Here is a 25226-nt window from a genome sequence, read left to right on the forward strand (position 1 = left end):
CTTCCAGCTGTAACCAGAAGTATCCAGTACAACCAGGTGGACTATGACCCCATTTTTTGTATCAATTGTAACTGCAGAACTGGATGGATATGACAAATGTAGACTGTGAATACAAAGCTGTCATGGTTCTGCAAATATTTTCTGGACATCATCAGGACATTTGATGTATTGGAAGGCACATAAAGCATAGTTTTTAGTCTTCAGGGTCAGTAATGTGCTGAAATTTCCTGGCCTTAGAAAAGGGCAAACCAATAAAATTGCAGTGGGAATAAGAATACGGTATCTGAATCTATGGCCCCAACTTCTCAGAATCTGAGAGGAAGGCAAACTCTTAAGTACCTGCTTAAAATAACACAATGGAGAAGTTCCTGGATACCCCTCAGCAGCATGAACTGGTCCCTTGCTACACATTATGGTTCCGGAGTAAAACATCTCACATAGGCTTGTGTATTTAAACACTTGATCCCCATTCGGTTGTTCTGGTTTGGAAGGCTATGACATCTTTAGGATATGGGATGTAACTTGGGAAAAAAGATGGTTGGAAAGCAGATCTTCAAGGTCTTAGCTCCACTTTGGTCTCCTCTCTGCTTACAGATTGTCCATGTTATGCAACCAGACACCCCATATTCCTGTGGCTGTGGCTTTTGCACTGTGATAGAAGTCCCCCTCAAACTGCGAACTGACACGAACAATTCCAAAGTTGCCTCATGTTAGGTCAGGATTGTAGGGTTCTCTAACAGGCCCAAGCACTACAAATATGGTGTCAACAGGTCTTGCCCACCCTGCTTTTCCCTTCCTTGCTAATCCCTTAGAGTACATCCCTAAAGCTAGCCCCCAAGGTCTACTTCCTTATTTAGCCACTGACTCATGCCTGACCAAAAAAAAAAAAACAACGTCCAGTCATCAAAACTCATTTGATTATTTGGATGGTAGGTGCAATTAGAGCTTCTAACTCCTTCTAAGACAGACCTCCCCCCCAGGCTTTCCCCCTTAAAACAACTTCTGCAGAGATAACTGCTGCTGTCTTTATCAGGTCCAGAAGCATCCCCCACACTGAGCCTCGCCCGATCCAGGACAAGGAATCGTTTTGTGCTGAGAATTTGGTGTCTTGTGCTCTGTCCAGACTCCTGGTCCTTTCAGTGACAATGAAAAGCCGGCAAGCATGTTTTCCTCATTCACTGCATCTTTTCTGACTATGCCACAGTGGTGATGATGATCAACTGTCCATTAGTCTCCAGGAAGAAAAAAATGGTGTTTCTTTTTTTTTTTTCCTTTTCCATTTTTTATTAGGTATTTAGCTCATTTACATTTCCAATGCTATACCAAAAGTCCCCTATACCCAGCCACCCCCCTTCCCCTAACCACCCACTCCCCCTTTTTGGCCCTGGCGTTCCCCTGTACTGGGGCATATAAAGTTTGCGTGTCCAATGGGCCTCTCTTTCCAGTGATGGCCGACTAGGCCATCTTTTGATACATATGCAGCTAGAGTCAAGAGCTCTGGGGTACTGGTTAGTTCATAATGTTGATCCACCTATAGGGTTGCAGATCCCTTTAGCTCCTTGGGTACATTCTCTAGCTCCTCCATTGGGAGCCCTGTGATCCATCCATTAGCTGACTGTGAGCATCCACTTCTGTGTTTGCTAGGCCCAGCATAGTCTCACAAGAGACAGCTACATCTGGGTCCTTTCGATAAAATCTTGCTAGTGTATGCAATGGTGTCAGCGTTTGGATGCTGATTATGGGGTGGATCCCTGGATATGGCAGTCTCTACATGGACCATCCTTTCATCTCAGCTCCAAACTTTGTCTCTGTAACTCCTTCCAAGGATGTTTTGTTCCCACTTCTAAGGAGGGGCATAGTGTCCACACTTCAGTCTTCATTTTTCTTGAGTTTCATGTGTTTAGGAAATTGTATCTTATATCTTGGGTATCCTAGGTTTTGGGCTAATATCCACTTATCAGTGAGTACATATTGTGTGAGTTCCTTTGTGAATGTGTTACCTCACTCAGGATGATGCCCTCCAGGTCCATCCATTTGGCTAGGAATTTCATAAATTCATTCTTTTTAATAGCTGAGTAGTACTCCATTGTGTAGATGTACCACATTTTCTGTATCCATTCCTCTGTTGAGGGGCATCTGGGTTCTTTCCAGCTTCTGGCTATTATAAATAAGGCTGCTATGAACATAGTGGAGCATGTGTCCTTCTTACCAGTTAGGGCATCTTCTGGATATATGCCCAGGGGAGGTATTGCTGGATCCTCCGTAAGTACTATGTCCAATTTTCTGAGGAACCGCCAGACTGATTTCCAGAGTGGTTGTACAAGCCTGCACTCCCACCAACAATGGAGGAATGTTCCTCTTTCTCCACATCCACGCCAGCATCTGCTGTCACCTGAATTTTTGATCTTAGCCATTCTGACTGGTGTGAGGTGGAATCTCAGGGTTGTTTTGATTTGCATTTCTCTGATGATTAAGGATGTTGAACATTTTTTCAGGTGCTTCTCTGCCATTCGGTATTCCTCAGGTGAGAACTCTTTGTTCAGTTCTGAGCTCCATTTTTTAATGGGGTTATTCGATTTTCTGAAGTCCACCTTCTTGAGTTCTTTATATATGTTGGATATTAGTCCCCTATCTGATTTAGGATAGGTAAAGATCCTTTTCCAATCTGTTGGTGGTCTTTTTGTCTTATTGACGGTGTCTTTTGCCTTGCAGAAACTTTGGAGTTTCATTAGGTCCCATTTGTCAATTCTCGATCTTATAGCACAAGCCATTGCTGTTCTATTCAGGAATTTTTCCCCTGTGCCCATATCTTCAAGGCTTTTCCCCACTTTCTCCTTTATAAGTTTCAGTGTCTCTGGTTTTATGTGAAGTTCCTTGATCCACTTAGATTTCACCTTAGTACAAGGAGATAAGTATGGATCGATTCTCGCATTCTTCTACATGATAACAACCAGTTGTGCCAGCACCAATTGTTGAAAATGCTGTCTTTCTTCCACTGGATGGTTTTAGCTCCCTTGTCGAAGATCAAGTGACCATAGGTGTGTGGGTTCATTTCTGAGTCTTCAATTCTATTCCATTGGTCTACTTGTCTGTCTCTATACCAGTACCATGCAGTTTTTACCACAATTGCTCTGTAGTAAAGCTTTAGGTCAGGCATGGTGTAATCCATTATATAAACAAACTCAAAGACAAAAACCACATGATCATCTCGTTAGATGCAGAAAAAGCATTTGACAAGATCCAACACCCATTCATGATAAAAGTTCTGGAAAGATCAGGAATTCAAGGCCCATACCTAAACATGATAAAAGCAATCTACAGCAAACCAGTAGCCAACATCAAAGTAAATGGAGAGAAGCTGGAAGCAATCCCACTAAAATCAGGGACTAGACAAGGCTGCCCACTTTCTCCCTACCTTTTCAACATAGTACTTGAAGTATTAGCCAGAGCAATTCGACAACAAAAGGAGATCAAGGGGATACAAATTGGAAAAGAGGAAGTCAAAATATCACGTTTTGCAGATGATATGATAGTATACATAAGTGACCCTAAAAATTCCACCAGAGAACTCCTAAACCTGATAAACAGCTTCAGTGAAGTAGCTGGATATAAAATAAACTCAAACAAGTCAATGGCCTTTCTCTACACAAAGAATAAACAGGCTGAGAAAGAAATTAGGGAAACAACACCCTTCTCAATAGTCACAAATAATATAAAATATCTTGGCGTGACTCTAACTAAGGAAGTGAAAGATCTGTATGATAAAAACTTCAAATCTCTGAAGAAAGAAATTAAAGAAGATCTCAGAAGATGGAAAGATCTCCCATGCTCATGGATTGGCAGGATCAACATTGTAAAAATGGCTATCTTGCCAAAAGCAATCTACAGATTCAATGCAATCTCCATCAAAATTCCAACTCAATTCTTCAACGAATTAGAAGGAGCAATTTGCAAATTCATCTGGAATAACAAAAAACCTAGGATATCAAAAACTCTTCTCAAGGATAAAAAAATGGTGTTTCTAAGAGGAAAAATAGTGTTTTCTTACTATGAGAGAAAAAACACCAGGATATAAAACTTTAAAATTGTTTCAAATCATTTAAAAAAACACACACAACAAAAAACCCACAGTTGTTGTTAGTTGCAAATAACTTTTATCACTGGGAACTGAGGAAGAAAGGCTGCATAAAAAGGTTAAGTAGCTCAAAACTTAGCTTTCAGGGGCCCAAGCTAGGCTGTGAGGGAAAAGGGTGGGAATTCTTTTGTCTTGTTGCCAAAAACTTTGGCACAGATGGTGCTTAAAGCTAGGGCAGAGTTTCACTCTCTTCCACGGCTCTGCACTCTGTACTCTTCTGCATCAGCTTTGCTTTCAGACAGATTTCATCTTCGTGTTTACACACACCAGATGACCAAACCACAAAGAAAAATCCTTCTGTTCATCATATAGATAAAATAAGAGGCACGAGGACCTGATGTACTAAGCATGGTCTCTCTCTCTCTCCCCATCCTTCATCCAGAGGACTAGTGTATCTCACAGAAATGCACAGAATGAAGCTGGAGTGAGATTATTACCAAAGAAACTCCCCCAAAACCATGTCATGTAAGTAGGAGGGCTTGTAATCCAGCAAACCCCACAGATAAAATCCATTTAAGATAATACAGCCTTTATCGTCAGCTTCAGACAAAATAAAAATTCTTTAAGTTCTGAGACAAGCCAAATTGCTTAGCACTTGAGAGCAGCTATTTTTGAATTATTTACTGTTCTCCCCACCACACCAGTCCCTGGCAACCGTTAGCATCCATCTCTTGCTAAAAGACCACCTGACCATAAAGTGGAGCAAAACAGCCAAGAATTGCTGCTGAAAGTGTAACATCGGTATTTTTAGCCTTGTGGTATTTGATCTTAATTGCTTTCAGGGCAGAATGACTTCAGTGAGGTTTGTCCATTTGAAGGCTGTCTTCAAGAGAAGGTGGAAAGGAATCAAATATTAAAGAAAACCTTCTCACTCTCCTTCAGAAGAGGAGAATTCTTTACATTTTTAAAGAAAATGCTAATTCTATTTTTAACTGCCTTCTGAGCTTTCTCAGGCTTAGGCTAAGATTCAGAGAAATAGGTCAGGTAGCAAAAAGCTTTAAAAGCAAAAGATTTTGCACATGGGGATCATTTTTAACCCTTGATTAGCAATGTTTGGATCTGGGGAAGAAGTTGGAGGAAAACAGATGTTCCACGTAGGTCAATCCAGGACTTGGTAGGCTTCAGGAAGGGTATTCATTATCAATGAAAAGAGCAGTCAAACATATGATCTCAGACTATGAATATAACTCATTGATAGAGCAATTTCCTAGCATGAGTAAGGCTCCAAGTTTGATCTTCAGTCTCTCTCTCTCTCTCTCTCTCTCTCTCTCTCTCTCTCTCTCTCTCTCTCTCTCTCTCTCTCACACACACACACACACACACACACACACACACACACTCACACCTGCACTTAGGAATATGTATAGATCACAAAAGTTGTCCTTCTAAGAGAGCCATCCATCAGTGTCACTTATTATGTTGAGATTTCAAGGTATGCAGTGAAAGAAGATTGGGGTCATGGAGTCTGTCCTTGCTTACACCATGCTGTGTTTTCCAGGCATTGTGCACGCTCTGCACAATTCCCTAGAGCATGTCTTTTTCTCTGGCTCATCACCAAACACAATTGCAATTTACTTTTAAATCAGCAATTTCCAGGTTCCCACTTGCAATGATATATTGATAATCAGGATTAATCGACCACAAGGTAGACTATATGGAGGACCCCACAAAGAAGGTATAAAGCATTGATTGAGGTTCTCTCTCAGGCCTGTGTACGCAACATAGATTGTCTGTTTCATTCAGTCTTTGATTTCTGCCAGGCAAACTCTTCTAGGAGTCTCTCTGCATTCCTCTGTATCCTCCTGTTCTTCTCCTTCAACTGAGCTATTCTGACAAGCTTTGCTTTTCCAACAACAACTCTCCACTCTGAACACACAGAGGTGGGCACAGCTCAGTGTGGTGTGACAATACAGTCTCACCTTCCTCCAAAATGACTTCAGCTGGGAACCCTTGAGCTCACTCATGAAATTTCAGTAGGGTGAGTATAGGTACTTAGCCTGATGCCTAACACCGAGGAACTTCATTATAGACAATCTAAAGCCAGACAGACAAGCACCGGACAACACACAGACTCCATCTATTTTGTGTTTGAAGGAAGAGCATTTGTCCTTAACCTCTGTTGTGTGCAATAGTTAACAGATTTCAGTCTTTTGATTTCAGATTTCTTGATATTGTTGGGCAATTACGTTCTTTGATGTAAGAAATAAAGAAAAATGTATTGCTGTGCTAAGAAGTCCAACTGAAACACAGGGTGGAGCTTTCAAAGTTTTTTCCTCCCTTAGCATTGGGAATTAAGTCGTGGGCCTCGAGCATATTAGGCAAGTGTTCTACCAATGAGCTGTCTCCTGACCCCTCTTTTTACATTTTTTTTGAGACAGTTTCTGCAAGTTACTATGCTTGTCCTGAACTCAGTCTTTAGCCTAAACAGGACTTGAGCTAGAGATCTTCCTCCTCATCCCCTCAAGTAATTGGAATCACAGCTCTGCATTAAACGTGCCATTTCATTAGCACAGTAAAATCACACTCTGTGTCACCAGTTTTGCAAGCCTCCAGCAAAGTAGCACGGTCACCATTGGGTTTCACGTACACAGACAGCTAGTGACAGAACTATGAGAATATCCGATGTTCTAAAACGTAAGTGAAAGGCAAGCATCACAACTTAAATTGGGAGTGACTGAGGATTCTGAAGGGACTTGAAAATTTTGTTCAATTTCCTGATTGTCCACCGTGAAACCCCCACAAGGCAGCAACACAGAACAAGCCACAGCCATGGTCATTTCCTCTGCTGAGAGGAAAGCATGGGGCAGCACAGCAGAGCCCGTTCAGGCAGTGTTCTTTACAAAATCAACCAATGCGAAACAAAATTTGCTGAGGATGAGTCTACATGTGTCTGATATTTTACATTATCAACACTGTTTGCAAATGAGGCACTGAGTACTAAAGAGATGAACATTGCTGCTCTTCAGGTACCAAAATCAAGTCACCCATCCATGGGGGACAAAAGCCAGATAAAACCAATTCAGTGAAAAGCACAACTACAAAAAAAATTTTTTTTAAATCAAAATGGTTAGTGTTGCCTAAGTCCTCCATCCTGCCTGGTGTCCCCTTTTGACTCCGGGAGCAGGTGAGAATGTGGCAACAAACTCCTTTACTAATTCTCCACCGACATCCCATTGGTCCCAAGCAAACATTTCCTCTAAGTGGCAGTTCCCAATTGGCTGCCACTGGCTGCATCACCAATCTCTAGACTCTCAGGTAGGTTTCAGTTTGGCCTTCACACAGAAGTTGCATCCATGGCTGCATGGTCCCACTCACGGTTTATCGACCTTTTTGTGGAAGCAGCCATTGCTTTGGAAGCTGGGCCTGCCGTTCCTCCTACGGATTAGAGCAAGTTAGCCTTGGAAGGGGCCTGGTAGCTGTGGTTGTTCCAACAGTGATGAGAAAAGGGATCTTTGGAGCCCTTCTCCTTGTGTTCAGAGACACAGTGAGAGCCAGGAGGAGAAAATTATACACACAGTTCCATATGTCCACATGCTCCTGAGGTACGCGGTGCTCTAGTTCACTATTTCACAGAAATGTGTTCATATTAACAACACTGTCATCAAAAATACTTACTTGCTTTTACAACACCAAAGAGTCAGTGGGAACCTAGCTAACGTATGGATCTCTCTTCAGAAGACAGCAGTGCTAAGGTGGCAAATGGGAGAAGTAGACACCCTCCCTCAAGATCTCATCAGTAGCATTGCAGTAGTAACTTGATATTTACAGGATTTAAAGAAATCTCTCAGCAACAAACAGAACATGTTTCCATATCTGTTGCTTTATGGAAAAGTCAGCATTCCTGATAATCAGTTTCCAGAGTAGATCACTACAAAATGAAAATGGAATACGTCATCATCAGGGAAGTCTCCTAAAACTGAATTTCTGACTTGTTTTGTTATCACAGTAACGTTCCAGATGGCTTAATCCATCAGGACTGACATCATCCGTAAGCACTGACGTCATAATAGAAAAATTAGTTAACAAGGTCATAATGCGCGTTTCAGGGGACGGTTGATCCATATGTAATGGTATAAAACTCATGATGAGATAAGAGAGCAATTAGCAAGGCTCTCATCCACTAGAAGAGTCCTGCATAGATGGATATCTGTCAGAAGGAATAAAAGATAGCATGCATGAAAGAGTGTTAAAGGCTAGGAGGCATCTCAAGATCATGGGCACGGCTATAATTAAATGAAAGCCACAGTTAAGGATTAAGCAGATCGCCTTTCTCATCGCTCAGCCCTCTTGGTTAGAGGCTATCCAGACCCCCAGGCAGGAAGTGATAACCACAGAGCAAGACAAGAAAATCCCTGAAGGTGATCAGCTCTCTGCTCCAATTTATTAAGAATAGCAGGGAATATGTGCTGAGGTACAAGTAGGAACTAAGGAGGATCAGACAGGAAAAATGAAATTGTCATTGTCCCCAGCAAGTGCCTGGCTTTAAGGAAATATGAGCTAGAACACTATGCTATGTTGGACACAATTGGCATCTTCCCCACAGTGGCAATAATATTGAGTTGGGCACAGCATGCAGTCACAACTACAGAACATACACGCTGGCTGCCATTGACAAGGTGACTCTGATGGCATTACAAGAAGTCAGAAAAGACTGAAAAAAATAAACCATATTAACTGCTTTTTAAAAATAAAGCTGAATATGTCTTTTTTTTAAAAGGAATTTAACAAATGCTTTCCAGCTACTAAGAAAACATTGTTTCAGATACCACTCTGCATCCACTGTAGGTAATTTGTTGGCCTGGCAACAGATTAACTATCTAGAAGTAATAGGAGTGTCACATCCAAACTAACCCCAGGGTGGTAATAGTCATTATTCGAATTGCTAATGATAGCAGAGATCAAGTTTCACTGATCATTTTTATATTTTACCCTCACACTAGTTAGAAATATTGAATTGTTCAGTGATATTGTAATAACAAATAAGCATACTACTCAAGCACTCCATTTTCCCTGTTCATATCTCTTTATTAGTAATTATTTTAAATGGCTTTTTAAACTGTGTATATTGTAAGACATGATTGGTAACATGTTCTATCTTTTAATTAATTTGACTATCTAAATGGTTAATATCACTTTTTAATGTCCAAAAGCTGTCTTTTCAAGGGTTGACTTACATAGGAATATTTCAAGCTCTGTTAAAGCCAGCCTTCATATTTAATTAAAATAAAGCACAAACTGCTCCTTTTTTGCCTAATTTTGAGATTTTAATATAATTACAACATTTTGCCTTTCCATTTCTTCCTGCCAAGCCCTCCCATATAACCCTCTGCTCTGGCCTTCAAAAGCACAACCTGATTTTTCATTAAATGTTCTTACATGTATATATATGTGTGTGTGTGTGTGTGTGTGTGTGTGTGTGTGTGTGTGTGTGTGTGCATTGTGTGTGTATTGTGTGTGTATAATGTGTGTGTGTTTTTAGGGTTGACCATCTGGCATCAGACAACCAATTGGTGTGTTCTCCCCAGGGAAAGCCTCTCCTTAATAGGCAGTCTTTTGGGGCGTTTATAGTCTCAAAGGGCTATTCCTTAGGCATGGACAAATGCAAGCTTAATGGAAACTGAGAACTTTGGTTTACTTTCTGCTCACAATGGAAACAGAATAACTTCCAAGTCAACCCACAGAAGGCAATGGGCGTCTTCCAACAGTGAAGCCTGTTGTCTGGTTCTATAGCATAAGAGAATATTTGAATGTCAAAGGCATGAATTATTAACAGAACACTAGCACAGCAAGCACGTTTCTTCTGAGGCTAGGTTAATCTAAAGGGTGGTGGTGGTAAATGTGTCTAGAGATGTTATCTGAGGTTTGGTCACGTCTTGATTAAGCTTCTACTTCATGAACACATCAATAATGTTTCCTTTTGTTCTAATAGTACTCAGATCCTGGTGTAATTTGAAGGAAAAATAAGTGCTTATCCTATGTAACAAAGAGGTCTTTACTCTTCTGTGCTCCTTGAATCTCCAAGTGAACTCAGACAAGCAACATTGTCCACCAGAACAGGGAAACATTCCCAGAGGATCCACATTTGTTCCTGTTCCTGTTTTACTAAGTTACATTTCTTCAATTTCTCACCAACTCTAGCACCAAGGCAGACCCCTATCTACTTCCTAAGTTATAGGTATCTATGCTCACAAGTCCTGTGAGTTGCAGACTTCTGTGTCTTACATTTGTCAAACATTGTTCCTGGTTATTCCAGGAAAGACTCACATCAAATATTATTTTCCTTTATCACTTTTATAAAGAAAATGTATCTGAGTACATTGACATCATGGCATGTTAGTTCTAATAGTGTAGACATAGGTGTAACTGTTGCTTGTGTCCCTCTCTTAATTCACCTGCCTTATCTCCCAACCCATTCCTGCCATTGAGTTATTATGAAGTCCTATGTAACTCATCAAAGCTCTTACGCATTTTTAAAACTTTCACTGCCTTACCTCAGATCAGGTCTCTATAATCTCTGCTCCAATTATAAGCCACAAGCTGATATTCTCTATCCTTCTTTTCAAGAGCAAGCTATTTGAAACATCAATAATACTATTTCCCTGATCTAAACAGAGCCAAAGGTTTATCTCAGCAGAGGGCAATTGCTTAGAATGCTCAAGATGTTGTACTTAATCTCTAGCACCATGATGAAAGGAGTCTCGTCCTTGTTAGCTTGACCAGTTGATGGCTCAGACCTGTGGGTATATAGACAGCACTGATTGTACGAATTTGTGTGTGTGTGTGTGTGTGTGTGTGTGTGTTTGTGTATGTAGCTATGAAGTTGAGAGATGTCTTGGGAGTAGAGAAAACCAGGAGGAAATGGAGTAAGGGAGTAGAGAATAAATGATTGAAGCACTGTATATATATATATATGTATGTATATATATGTATATATATATATATACTCAAAGAATAAATTAAAAAATATTATTTTAAAACATTAGTTTCTTCTTATTCTGAAAAAAAAAAGAAAACCTGTCTTCTCAGATTTTCAGTTCCTGTCTTCTGTCTTCCCTCCTTAAACTCATGAAGTCCATGTACTCCACAAATACACCATCTTTTCACAAGGGTTACCACAGAGTGATGTGTGTACTTACAGGCATCTGGCCTTACCTAAAGGCTTCCCTTCCATCCAGATGAGGCTGATTCATGCTTTGCAAAAACTCTAAGCTAACTGGCACCTTTACCAAACAGTGTCTTTGACCCCAGAAGCCCTGGTGCAACTCTACAAGCTTCTACCACAGGATTGTAGAAATCCCCTCCCTCTCATTATAGTCTCCCTAGAATATGATCATCTCATGGTCAGAGGCCATGTCTTCTTTCTCCAAGCCAGAAAAAAGCACGTCCAATGCCTTAAACACCCAAGGCATGTATAATTAATGATTACCAGGGAAGATTCTACAATCCCGAGCCTTAGTCAGCTTCAAATACCATTGTCTAAAACCAAGAAACTGGTGCTCGTGTTTCAGTTTGTGTGATAATAATGTGAAAATGACTTTAGAGAATTTCTGTTCACTCAAATATCATTGAAAAGATTATACTTTTTTTTTACAAGAAGTTCTTTTGTAAAGCTAAATAATGTGCATATGTTGACAAAGCTACACAAACATGAAAGTGTAACCACTTTCTAAATCAGCATGAAAGCAAATAGTCCCACTAAAAATGATAATGATGGCTCAGCCAGCTAACAGATAGCTAATGACCACCTCCTATGCTGGATGCTGACTTTGATGCTGGGATGACAAGAGTGAGCATATGGAGTCTCCCTGTGGTTTATATGATTGTCAAGGAGAAAGACATTTCCCACTGCTACTGTGAATGCATGCATAATTATTAGATGGAATAAAGAACTCTGAGGAAAAGGAGCATGGCATTAGGAGAAGATTCAAGAAAGGAAATGAGTGTAGATAGGTAGAGATGATGTGTGATCAGAGCAAATGGGGGAAGGGCAGGAAGTGTTTCAAACAGAAAAACATAATGGCGGGAAATATCCACACCAAGATAAAGTGAGATGAAGACAGAGCTGGACAGTGATTTCTACAGCTGGAACCTAAGCACCACTGCAAATTGAGTCTTAGAGTTCAATAATGACATGTTGTTCAAGGATGAAGGGAAGCAGAATATACTGTCCCCCCCCCCCAAAAAAAAAACCACTTTGGGACACTGACAATTTGAGCTAAACACAACTGAGAAACAGAAGATACTTCCTGTTGCCAGTAAGTAGAACGTGTGCTTTCAGCTATGATGAAGCATGGGTATCAAGTGAGCTTGCATAAACAAAACTGATTAAAATAACCTCATTGTCTACACAAACACACACGCGCGCGCACACACACACACACACACACACACACACACACACACACACACACCTGCCTCCCAATATGGTCCCCCATTGATATTCCTACAATTCTTTAGTATCAAAGAATATCTTTCCTTATTCTCACCAATTCCCCACAATTTATCATTCTTTGTTAAAAATGTTATCTAAACCTCCAAGTCTAACCATTAAGAGTTTACATTTCTTCTCTACAAATCCCACCATGCTGTAAACATGCACCAGCTACATCATGGGCCTGTCTCCTGTTAGCCTGTTTTTCTTTGTCTTCATTGGCTGGCCTTATGGATAAGAAGACAAAGCTTTCACCTTGTTGGGGTTTTGGCTTCACCTTAAAATGTAAGAGAGACAACAAATTGCCAGGTTTGAGATTTGAAAATACCAGAGTAACGACCCTGTGTAGAAAGGAAAGATGCATGTAAGGTAGACCTTTTATTCTGAGCAAAGAACATATTTCACACTAGAGTAATACTAGAATAAATGGAGATGAGACACAGTATTTCACGGCTACTCTGAACAAACATTGATAACACCTGCTGGCAGAGTAGATGGAAGAGATGAGGCTATAGAAAAACTCAGAGGGATGACAGGTTTTTTTGTCATGTAATAATCTTTATAATGACAGGAAATGAGAAGAAGCTAAGATACAGTGATGAATCACATTTTTGGACATGTTGCATTTGAGGTTTCTTTGAGATATTCAAGTAGAAATAGTGGAGATTAGATTTTAAAATGTATGACTTATACAAATGTCTTAGAATACAAATCATAATTAAAGCCATGAGCACAAAGGGTGTGGCCTTGAGAAAAGAATTAGAGGGAGAATCCCATCACTAAGTTAGCGTTTCATTTATTCTCCAATAGTCTGCACAAGGCAATCAGCCTGGGGGCAGGAGGGGACTCTCGTCTCTGTATATGCTAGCTCTACACAACCTTTTCTTTCCTGACTTCTAATTCACTGAATTTTACATTTATCATATAATGAAAGAGAACTTTAAGAAATCCCCACACTTTAGAGAAACTAGAGAGATTTATTCAAAGTCATGACAAACTAGAGAAGAAACAAAGACCAGGGCCCCTTTATAAGCACTGCACAAGATTTCCATCTGGAGGACCTGCAGACTGAAGGATATATGGAAACATCTGTAGTACCCAGAGTCCTACAAGTAACACTGTGTCTTTATCATGCTGAAACAGTATATGCTTTTACTGAGGAAAACTCAAGACAGAGGTCAGAACAGTAATGGTTATCAAAATTGGCACTGTAGATTAAATATTAGCATGCTGTACAAAAGTGAGCCAAGGGGTTGAACTTCCTGACCCTCCAAATCATTCTCTACGAAACAAACAATAATTACTTTGAATATTGTAAAAAATAAATTACCATATTTAAAGTTTCTAAATATGAAGCAATTTCATAAATTACTAAGTAATATTTATGCCAAAGTCAACATAAAGATAAATTCATCAGTAAAAACAAAACAAAGAAAATCTTATCCAGGCATGGTATGGCACTCCTATAACCCCAGCAAGGAGGAAGATTGTAAATATGAGGCCAACATGGGCATTTAGTCAATGACACTGAGTCTCATGTAAACAAGCAGAATAGACCTCAGAGACTTACTCAAACCTGTAGATACAGTAGAATACTAAAACAGCAAATATTCCTCCTCTCACTGGGATTTAAGGACCATTGTGTATTATAAGCTTGTTAGTTCCTTAGCATTCAAGGTATCTGTGGTTATATAAACCAAAAATCTACATTCAAATACAAAAATCTACATTCAAATAATACTCAATCTTTTTATAATGTAATATATGATCTAAGAAGAAAACACAAAAGTATACTATTTCAATGTCTTGTTAAGCAACAAAGTGCCTATGTTGTCTATTTTGATTCTTTCAAATAGCATATAGCCAAGATAAAATAGCATGGCTGTAAAATATTATTAGAACAAACAAACACTTTTAAAATGTGAAATTGCTTATTTCCTCTAATATTAATAAACCTTTGAGCTCTATTTGGGATGTTGGTCTCTATTGCACTTACTTTCAGACTCTAATATAAAGCATTTTTGACAGATAGCAGGGCCGTGGATTGCCTCACTGGAGATTTTAGCTGTGAATGAATAAACTCCCTAAGTTACAGGATATGAATTCTAGGGAAATGGTTTCCATGCAAACTGTGACTTATGAAACTCATTTAAAGAAAATGCTCCATAAACCCTACAGGCATGACTTTAACTCTACAGTTATCTTTTCCAATTTGCAGATACAATGGTACAAATTTGAGTGAATATTTAATAAACCTTGCTTGGGAATATTTGAGTTTTATTTTTCATTTTACATTGTGATGGGCTATTTATATCCAGATATAGGTTTCCTTACTTGACCTGGGGGGATCTGAGGCAAAAAGCCCTCAGGGACACCCAGAAGTCATTTCTTAGGTACTATCTCAGTGTCTCAAGTGTCCACTAAACATTCTACTACATTCATATCCAGTGCTCACACACACCATATTAAGAAAATAAAACACAGGCTGAGAAGATGCTTGGTGTGTAAAAGGTTTGTAGCATGAGTGTGAGGCTCTTAATTTGGGTCCCTGGAATCCATAGAAAATATCCATGGAAGTGGAAGGCTTGTCACCCTAATGTTAGAGAGATGGAGACAGACAGATTCTAGGCACTTATCAGTCACCCAATCCAGCTGGAACTTGGAGCTGCAGGTTCAAGGAAGACACTTTACCTCAGAAAATTAACATGGACAAGCAAGCAATTTAAAAAGGCATATATGCATCAGTATACACCTATGTACACCAGAGTCTAAAATAATCACTCATGTCTGCAGCTATGGCAGTATGAGAGATGATTCTCATGATCGCTATACTTTCATACTTATGGACATGTAAGCCAGGGATTTTGTCAAAAATCAACCTGGATAGTGCAAGCCTTCGGGTAATTCTTTTCCCCAAAACTAACATTTTAAATGTTATTGGTTTTTTTTCCCAATCAATATACAAAGTAATAGATATCATGGGACTAGTGACTTTTTAAACTTATACTAAAAGAACACACTTTGGTCTCTGATACAACCTAGACATTTAGTGTGATGGATTTCTCTAGTGCAATTAAAATATTAATCTCAGTCTTAAATCAGAATGTCTACAGTGTGTTTGGAATCCTGCAATCCTACAGCTTCGGCATCCTAATCAATTTGTGGTTGCCACATTGCAGATGAGCATTTACTCCAGACAGATAAATCCCTCTTTTATAAAAAATACTTTTTATTCTTCTCATTATTATATCATTCGGCAACCATAAGAATGTTGTATCTATTGTATAAAGTAGAAGGTTGCTATTGTATTTAATTAGAAGCCTAGTATTAGAAAAGCTTAAAAGAGAAAAAAAGAAGTTCACATGGTTAAACAAAGGTAGATGCCTGATGGTGGAGGTTTGGATGAAATGGGGAAGAAAGGTACTCTCAGAAACTACAGGTCTGTGACCCCAAGGACTAGGGCAAGAGCTGCAAAGCTTCCAGGAATGCCCGTCCTCATCTTCTCTATTTCTCTTTCCCCAGGTGTTTTATTGTTCTCAATGTGAAAATAGGCTTTCTCTCCTTTCTGCAAATGGCTATTATTCTACCTCCAGGTCAACTCTTTATAACTGAATTGCATGATACAATTATGTACTATCTATCTATCTTTCTTTCCATCTGCCTGTCTATCTATCTTTCTACCTGTCTTCCTATCTATCTATGTGTCTGTCTATCTATGTGTCTATCTATCTATCTATCTATCTATCTATCTATCTATCTATCTATCTATCTATCTATCTATCTATCTATCTGTCTACCTGTCCTCTACCAATACTTGCACATTGTCAGTTTAAGAAGGTCATCAGAATCCTGGGAACTTGATACATCACACTATGGTTGGTACCCATATCTGCCATATTTATCGTGGTGCCTGAACTATTTCTACAACAATTGAAAAATCAGTGAAGGACAAAGACAATGTTTTAAGTGGATCTATCCAAGGACAATTCCTAAGTTGACTAGCATGGAAGACCTATCCAAAGTTTCCATTTTTGGTCTTAAAACCATAAAACATAAAAGATATTTATCTGGAGATAAAAAAAACACAATTGATAGCAAAAAAAAATCAATCTCTCTGATGTGCCTTGTAGTTGTAATAGGATACATTCTGGGTATGGATCCCAGGTGGTGCAGGGAGAGGTGCTGAGTTCCCTCTTTGGCAACTATCTCTTTCCCTTTTCAGTTGTTGCTACAAAATATGGCTACTATGACTTGACATACACTTACTTTTTTTTCAGCTCTTGAGCTTGACCACAGGGTCTCATATGTGTTAGGTGGATGGCCATATCTCCAGCACCCACTTTACTTCTGAAACATGGGTTCTGCTTTACGAAGCTGGTCAGTAGCCGTCCCCCTGCATAGCTGCTGACATCCTTGATCCTATGAGTTGCTGAGATCCTTGGCCTTGGAGTAGTGAGCACAATGAGTTACATTACTTTCCCTACTGCTCATTTATCCCTCATATGAAATAAATAAACAAAAAGCCATTGGATGATCTACACTGTCTGACTTAATGTCGGGCCAAAAAAAGGAAGAAGAAAAGGAAAAAAGATGAGCAAAAATAACCAAAAGGTTTGCATAAGCAAAGTGGAAACTGCCCAACATCTGAGGAAAGCATACTGTGCTTAAGCCCTGACCAGACTTGTAAACAAGCTACCTAGGAGACACTAAAGAAATGCTTCTTAAACTTCACTGTTAAAATTGAGGTTCTGATTTACTGGTCGCCGTTGGTCCTAGATATCATATTTCTAATAATTTTCCAGGCAATGTTAGACCACCTATGGAAGACACTTGCAGTGTGGTACCCCACATCTGGGTAAAGATCCTCTCTCATGTTCATGACCATTAAGAAGATGAGTAGCTAACCTAAAAAAGTTGGGTGAATGGTATGGAGACTCTTTGTCATTTGCAGAATGGTACCTGATGTGCACAGCCTCCTGTCCCTGATAATCTTAGCACTAGCCTTTCAACCCATCACAGGCCTTCGCCAGAGTCGTTTCTAGTAATACTGAAGGTGGTGAAGTCAACACCTGCCTTGTTTCATTGGTGAGACTAACGTGAGAAAGGCTCAGGGGAGAAAGGAGAAGCACAGATGGGATGGCAGCAATCAGCAGTAGGAGTTGGGCAGCAATGTGGCAAAGAAATTAAGAGACCATGGTGAAGATCTGGGAAAAGGAAGTATCAAAAGTTACTGAAAATATTAAAGTAGAGAAAGCTTGAGGCTACACTAAATTGAAATAATTGTTAGAGAGAAGCCAACAAATTCTAGACATTTCAATTTTATTGCAAAGTAACTAAACTCTGAGGCCTGAACTCCTTAAAATTTCTAAGGAACACAGTTTCAATTTAACACAAAGACTTCCATATCATATTGCATATCTTCTTTGTTTAATTGCTATTGCTATTGTTTTATATCAGCAAATTCTACAACAGGGTGTGTTCCCAAGCTCTATATCCAAGCCCACTTTTCCATTAACACAGGCATGCTGTCAGTGAAGATGTCTTCCAGTAACTTGTTAGGGAGGAATTTGCTAAATATGAGGAACTTGCTCAGTAATTTTAGAACCCAGTAAAACGGCTAAATTTTACAAGCAAAGAATGTAAAACGAAAACACGGGCAATATTCCAGCACAAAATTCCTATTAGGGTCTTCTTATGTTCCAGGTACAGAGTGTCTTCTTGTTATCTTCACCATTTACTGTTAATCAAACTTAAAAATATTATTGTAAGAAGGCTAGAAAGACAAGGATGTAGGACTGCTGTGAGTTAAGCAAGATTAGTTTACAAGAAAATGAAAATAGAATTTTGTAGAAAAGTTCAACATTCTAAAGGCATTCATTACTGGTTTGTTTTTATATGGGATTAAGCAAGAAAGGGTGGCAGAGTGGATGGGTAAAGAATGGAAAAGGGGAAGAGAATAAGGGAGAGGAAACAGTTTAAGATAATTTTCATAAGGAGTTCTCAGAACTATTGAAAAGATACATCTTAATAAATAGAATATTCTGACGTAGACTGGTGGGGATAGTGTTGATAGCATCAAGTTTCAGGTGTAGAAAGGAAGAACAAGACACTCAATTGAAGTAAACATGAAAAAAAAAAGGAAGGAGCACCCTGTGTTACTAGGGACATGTCACTCTTCGGGAGCTCTCACAATACTGAGGCCCCTCTTTTCTCTCTGAGACTAACAGCTATCACATTCCAATACCAGGGTCTGCTTGGGTGCCCCTTCAGTGTTCAGTCTTGCTCTTGTCCAGTGTTCAGACTTCCTGATCATGGCCTTCCCTTGACCCTGCTTTAGGAGGAAGCATGCTCAGCTTTTGCACAGGGTCCTGCCATGCACCCTCCCACTCAAGCCTGAATCTCTGTGTTGTCATGGTTATGTCTCAGGCTTTGGTAGATGTGGGGTCAACTGCTTCTTTCCTAACCAGGCTGAGTCATGCCCATTCTATTCTGGCCTCCACGACTGGGTCTGCCACAGGCTCATGGAATCAGTGCACACATTTTTAGCTAGTTATTGTCCATTCTTTCCTTTTGGTTTTACACCATTTCAAATGGTACTCATGATCTCCTATTTCTGAAAAGGAATCTCTACTTATCAGTCATAGTCACAAAGATAAAGACAAAAATGACCTGTGTCCTCTCTTATCCTCCATGCCCAGTTACAAAGTTCTCTTACATTTCCTTGTCTTCAATCCCTAGGTATTAAAGACTTAGTCTACAGATGTTTCCTAAAAGAGCCATACCCACACATCTTAGCATGCATTTCCTTTTTAGTATGTGCATGTATGTAGGCATGTGCATGCAGACACATGAGAGTGTGCTTATATTGTCCCCATGTTATCCCTCAGGAGCATTTTTTCACTATTCTCCATCTTTAGCAGAGTCTATTACTGAACTTGAAGCTCATTATTAAGCCAGACTAGTTGGTCAATGTGGTTCAGGAATTTTCCCATCTCTATTTCATCCCTCCCTCACCAAGGCTAGTATTCCCCATCATGTCCAACTTTTGACATGGGTTACATACAGCCAAAATTGACTCCTGAGTCATGTATGATAGGCCCTTTAAAGACTCAGCCATCTCCCCAAGCCCCTCACCATAACATTATATGCGAAATATTTAAAGCCTACCTATTTGTCAGAATCTGAATCCTGTGCTTAGCTTTTAGAGACCTGAATTATGGCCACAACCATTCCTGCATGGTTGCTTGCTTGCTCTGTGTTATTTCCCAGCTCGCGGGCACAGCTGATGTGGCTATGTCCTCCAGGTGATGTGACCCAGTTCTTGCCAATTCAGAGTAATCTGTGCTTCTAGACTCCTTCCCTGACTTCTCCTGGATTGTCTCTTACTCTTTCAACCTCCACATTTAGTGTCCATGGCATAGTTTTACATATCATTATTTGTTTTCATATTGATCTTTTCTCTTATTTCATATATGTTCATTCTGTCTTTCCAAGTAACTACATGCTGGGCTAGAACTCTTGGTACATGCCATGTCTTCCACTCATTTCCAGAGGCTTTCCACCATGATGTGGTTTAAAAACCAGTGATGTGACACACGTGGAAGGAACCATAGCTGTGTTGGATGGCCACTTACCGGAGAACACACTGGGGATCTTGGAAAGGAAGCTTTTGACGGTACGGATGGGAATTCCGTTTTTCTCGTCTTGCATACGTGCTATGACATCTTCCATCTAAAAGATAAAATAAAGAAAACCTTTAGAATGTTGGTTGCACTTTTAAAGAAAATTGCTATTTCATATATTTTTTTGAACACTGGCTTTGTCTAATAAAGAATAATTCTATATTATTGCCTCTCTAGAATTTGTTACATTAATATTTTTAAGTGTGGCTAATAAGAAGTAAAAAGGAGTAGCAAGTGGTGGGACAGGCTAGTTGAGATGCATCAAACTATTGATAAAGATTTTGTGCTTTGACTATTGTTTTTGTCCAGGTTACACACTCCTCTGCTTACAAAGTTGTAATAAATAGTGTTTGGTCAGAAAGCACTGTTGGCAAATTCACAGTATCACAACCGAACTCAATCCAAAAGATAGTGAATCCTAAAATGCCCTGCGTGGCGCTCTCTTTAAAGTGGGAACTTTTACAGATTTACTTAACACTTGCATTCAACCTGGGATGAAAAACTGAACAGACTGGAAACTGCTAGTTTCTTTTCTTGCCAGTGTAAGAAGAACCACAGACACACAAACACACCCATGTGTGTCTCTCTCTCTCTGTGTGTGTGTGTGTGTGTGTGTGTGTGTGTGTGAGAGAGAGAGAGAGAGAGAGAGAGAGAGTGATGATGATGATGATGATGATGAACATTCTACCAGAGACTGCCCAGTGGCAGATTGTGCTGTGATCTTTTTCTTTCATCTTGTTGGAACACCCTCCCTGGTGTTGTTAAAATATCTTCCTAATTCTCCTCCTCACTAAGTCTAAGGTGGGATTTAGTTCTACAGGAACCATTGAAATCAAAGCCTCTGATGTCCTTCTGTGCATTCCACCTCTGTGACTTAAATCCACACAAGAATCCCCAAGCTGTAGTGTGGGACTTAAAGCCCATTCATTCATTTACCCATTCTATAATCAGGCAGCCATCACCAGCTCTCGATCACACTCACCATCAGGCGCTGGGATATGAATACCTATAGACGAGCATCCCTGTCCTAAAAACGTGTCACAGCCAACAGTAAACCAATGGTGAAATTGAATAAAGCTTGCGGGTTTTGTTAGCTCTGCACCAGGATCAATTTCCCACCTCCATAATTATGCCATGGTTATGTAAGATGCTCACAGTAAGGGAAGTCAAGGAGTGACCCCCTGGGAAATGAATCTCCGTGCCATTTTCCCATCTTTTCTGTAAGTCTAAAATGGTTTCAAAGTAAAAAGTTGTTTTGTTTTTTAAAATCATATTCTATACTTTATATCAATGAGTCACCTAATTCCCACCTCATAGTTTCAGAGTGATTTTCAACTAAAAAAAAAATCTAATTTGCTTGTGTGAATGTCATCAGATTTCTTAATATGCAAAATACCTGGGTGGGAAGAACAGGCTTTCATTTAAGATAAATCTGGATTTGCTTCTTAACAATTATAATTACCATACTTTGAGCAGGTTAAATAATTTCACTAAGACTCACTCTACTCTTCCATAAAATAGTGAGAACAATGCTTAGAATCAATTCTTTACAATCTGTATGGGGCCTGATGTCAGGGCTGGTGTGGAGTAAAATATTTGAAAGTTAAGTGATACATACATACATACATACATACATACATACATACATACATACATAATGCCTGACTAGCAGACTGGGCAATAAGCAATAGACTTGAAATATTTTATATACGTGAGACTTAGGAATGTCTCTTCTCCGTGTTCAGGTTTTTTGGCGTATGCAGACATCATTTGCTATGTCCTGCTGCCTGCTCATGTCCTGGCACTAACTCCAGGGGAACCAGGTTTATAGGCACATCAGCTAGTCAGGTATGACTATAGAATGAGAAGCAAGCCCCCAGGGTCCATCCTTTTCTTGTGGCTAGAAGTCTACACACAGGCTTCCTCCAGTGAGGCACTCTCAAATGAGTTATCAAGTGTGCTCAAAGAAGTGGACTTCAGGGATATATGGGTGCACAAATAAGTGGCATTAAGGTTATTCTCTCACCCTTGTCTATTTCCTTTTCTTCAATTGATGTGTTCAACTCAAGTAGAAGTGGAAGAAATTTTGATTATCAGGCCTCCAAAACCCCTAACAGTAATCAAGTCCTCCACTTCAGTAATGAAGACATCTAAGTATAGAAACAGGAAATAGATATTCTATCTGACTCCTTAGCTGCTGTTTGCCCTTGATTCACCTGACAGAATGTTCAGAAATGAAGAATAAGCTGCTTCGCCTACCTCATATCAGCCTTTAAGCCCCTGTATTATCTGCTTAAAGGCTTAAACCGGGCGGACGAGACAGCCGCAGAACCCCCTATGCCTCCCCTGTGGTCACCCAGGAGTGTGGCACTGATTAATGCCAGTACTTAGCAATGAGTAGAGGCACTTCTTCTCTGAAGTCACCTCTGTGCAGAGGGGCACTCTGGAGCAAGGTTAGGAGCATGAAAATTTAAAGTGACCTGTTGTTTCATCTCACAATCTGTGATTTTTTTTTCTGAGCCGCCATTTCTTTCTTATTTTTTTTCCTGATTTGGGGTCTTTCTATGCAGTCCAATATAAGGGCCTCTGTCTCTACTGCTTGAATGCTCTAATGCTCTAACCATAATTTTTATAATGGAAAAAATTAAACTATAATGTGAAACCAGAATTTTTGCTCTAAACTGAGAATACAAATATGGCAAGACATTTAGCTGATTCAATGTTTGTTTTAATATGATTTATCCATAAACATCACTATGGATTACATTGGCATAAGTGAACAAAGAATTCAAAAGCAACAAAAGCTAAAATCAAACAAAGAAAAAGACAACAACCTGGCTCCTAAACCCTACAGTGAGGTACAAAAGCTCCCTCTTAGAACTTATCCTCCAACTTCTATCTTGGGGTGTGTTAATATTCTGTTACTCTTTAACATAAGATTAATTATCTGCCTTAGGAATATTAGAAAAAGCAGGTGGGTATGAAAAAGAATGCTAAACCCAGGCAAAGCAATTAATATTGGAAAGGAATAGGAATAGGAGGAGAAATAAAAGGTTGTAGAAGTAATTCTCACAAGGATTAAAAGTCTCTGGGACAATTTAGTTTAAGACCAAAGGGGAAAAACATCCACACATTCCATGATGTGTGCATGTGGTTCATGTATGTGTGTATATATGTATCCATAAATACATTGTGTTCCTGCACACACTCATGCGCGCAACTCACACAGTGTTGTTGCTATCTTTTTTTTTTAAAGATTTATTTTGTTAAATACTTAAGTACACTGTAGCTGACTTCAGACACACTAGAAGAGGGCGTCAGATCACATTATAGGTAGTTGTGAACCACCATGTGGTTGCTGGGATTTGAACTCAAGACCTTTGGAAGAGAAGTCAGTGCTCTTACCCGCTAAGCCATCTTGCCAGCCCCAAGAAAGAATTCGGTCACCGTGTGGCCAAAAGCCTTCAGCGGGATTTGAACTGGGGAATTCCACATGTGCAGAGGGCTCCTCAGCAGCCCAGCCGTGGGCCCAGCAACTGTTGCTAACCCTAACCCTAACCTAGGATACCCAAGATATAAGATACAATTTCCTAAACACATGAAACTCAAGAAAAATGAAGACTGAAGTGTGGACACTATGCCCCTCCTTAGAAGTGGGAACAAAACACCCTTGGAAGGAGTTACAGAGACAAAGTTTGGAGCTGAGATGAAAGGATGGACCATGTAGAGACTGCCATATCCAGGGATCCACCCCATAATCAGCATCCAAACGCTGACACCATTGCATACACTAGCAAGATTTTATTGAAAGGACCCAGATGTAGCTGTCTCTTGTGAGACTATGCCGGGGCCTAGCAAACACAGAAGTGGATGCTCACAGTCAGCTAATGGATGGATCACAGGGCTCCCAATGGAGGAGCTAGAGAAAGTACCCAAGGAGCTAAAGGGATCTGTAACCCTATAGGTGGAACAACATTATGAACTAACCAGTACCCCGGAGCTCTTGACTCTAGCTGCATATGTATCAAAAGATGGCCTAGTCGGCCATCACTGGAAAGAGAGGCCCATTGGACACGCAAACTTTATATGCCCCAGTACAGGGGAACGCCAGGGCCAAAAAGGGGGAGTGGGTAGGTAGGGGAGTGGGGGTGGGTGGGTATGGGGGACTTTTGGTATAGCATTGGAAATGTAAATGAGCTAAATACCTAATAAAAAATTTAAAAAAAGAAGAAATAAAAAGAAAAAAAAAAGCCAGCAGTCTAAATCTGCAACAGGCTAAATGAAAGCACATAAGTGTGATCTCTTCAGAGTGTGCTCTGCACCTTCATGGGCTCACTGGTCCTCACTCACGGGCTACCTTGTGAGCATTTTTCCTTGATGTACAAGATGCTGCACATTGCTAACACACATGTTGAAACTCCCTGATGGGGTGAGCTACAAAGCTGTAAAAGTGCTTAGAAGCATTTGTGCCTAAATAAACTGGAAATCCAAAATTAAAAAAAAAAAAAAAAGAGATGGTCTCTAGTACTTGTCAGACACATTCAAAGCCACAGATTCTCACATCCCTCTGATAAAATGGCACTATCTTTGTAGCTATATTTGACTATCATTCTGCATATTTTATACCACCTTCAGGTTACTGATATTACCTAGCACAATAGGAGTGTTGTGTGTAGTTACTCTATTATAGTTTGGGGGAATGATAGCAAAGAAAGTCTCTTGTAGATGGTGCTTGTATTACTTCCTTAAAGATAAGGAATTCGGGGACGCCAGGGCCAAAAAAATGGGAATGGGTGGGTAGGGAAGTGGGGGGGAAGGGTATGGGGGACTTTTGGGATAGCATTGGAAATGTAATTGAGGAAAATATGTAATAAAAAATATTTTAAAAAAAGAAATGTCAGAAAGGATATTTGTATATCTACTAGAGAACCATGTAAACTATGAAACTGTATACTTACAAGAAAAGAGGCCACATCCA

The 25226-nt window shown here is 39.8% G+C and overlaps 1 protein-coding gene across 15 annotated transcripts in view; it reads right to left on the bottom strand.

Annotated features, from left to right (window-relative positions):
- Rgs7 (regulator of G protein signaling 7) overlaps positions 1-25226 on the bottom strand; it is a 433787-nt gene that overhangs the window by 191541 nt on the left and 217020 nt on the right. For all 15 annotated transcript variants that reach the window (XM_017320465.2, XM_030253949.1, XM_030253948.1 and 12 more), the window contains exon 3: positions 20201-20297. In XM_017320465.2, the coding sequence (XP_017175954.1) occupies positions 20201-20297 (97 nt within the window). The remainder of the gene's footprint in view (positions 1-20200; positions 20298-25226) is intronic.

The sequence above is a fragment of the Mus musculus genome, chromosome 1 (assembly GCF_000001635.26).
Source record: "Mus musculus strain C57BL/6J chromosome 1, GRCm38.p6 C57BL/6J".
Classification (NCBI taxonomy): Eukaryota; Metazoa; Chordata; class Mammalia; order Rodentia; family Muridae; genus Mus; species Mus musculus.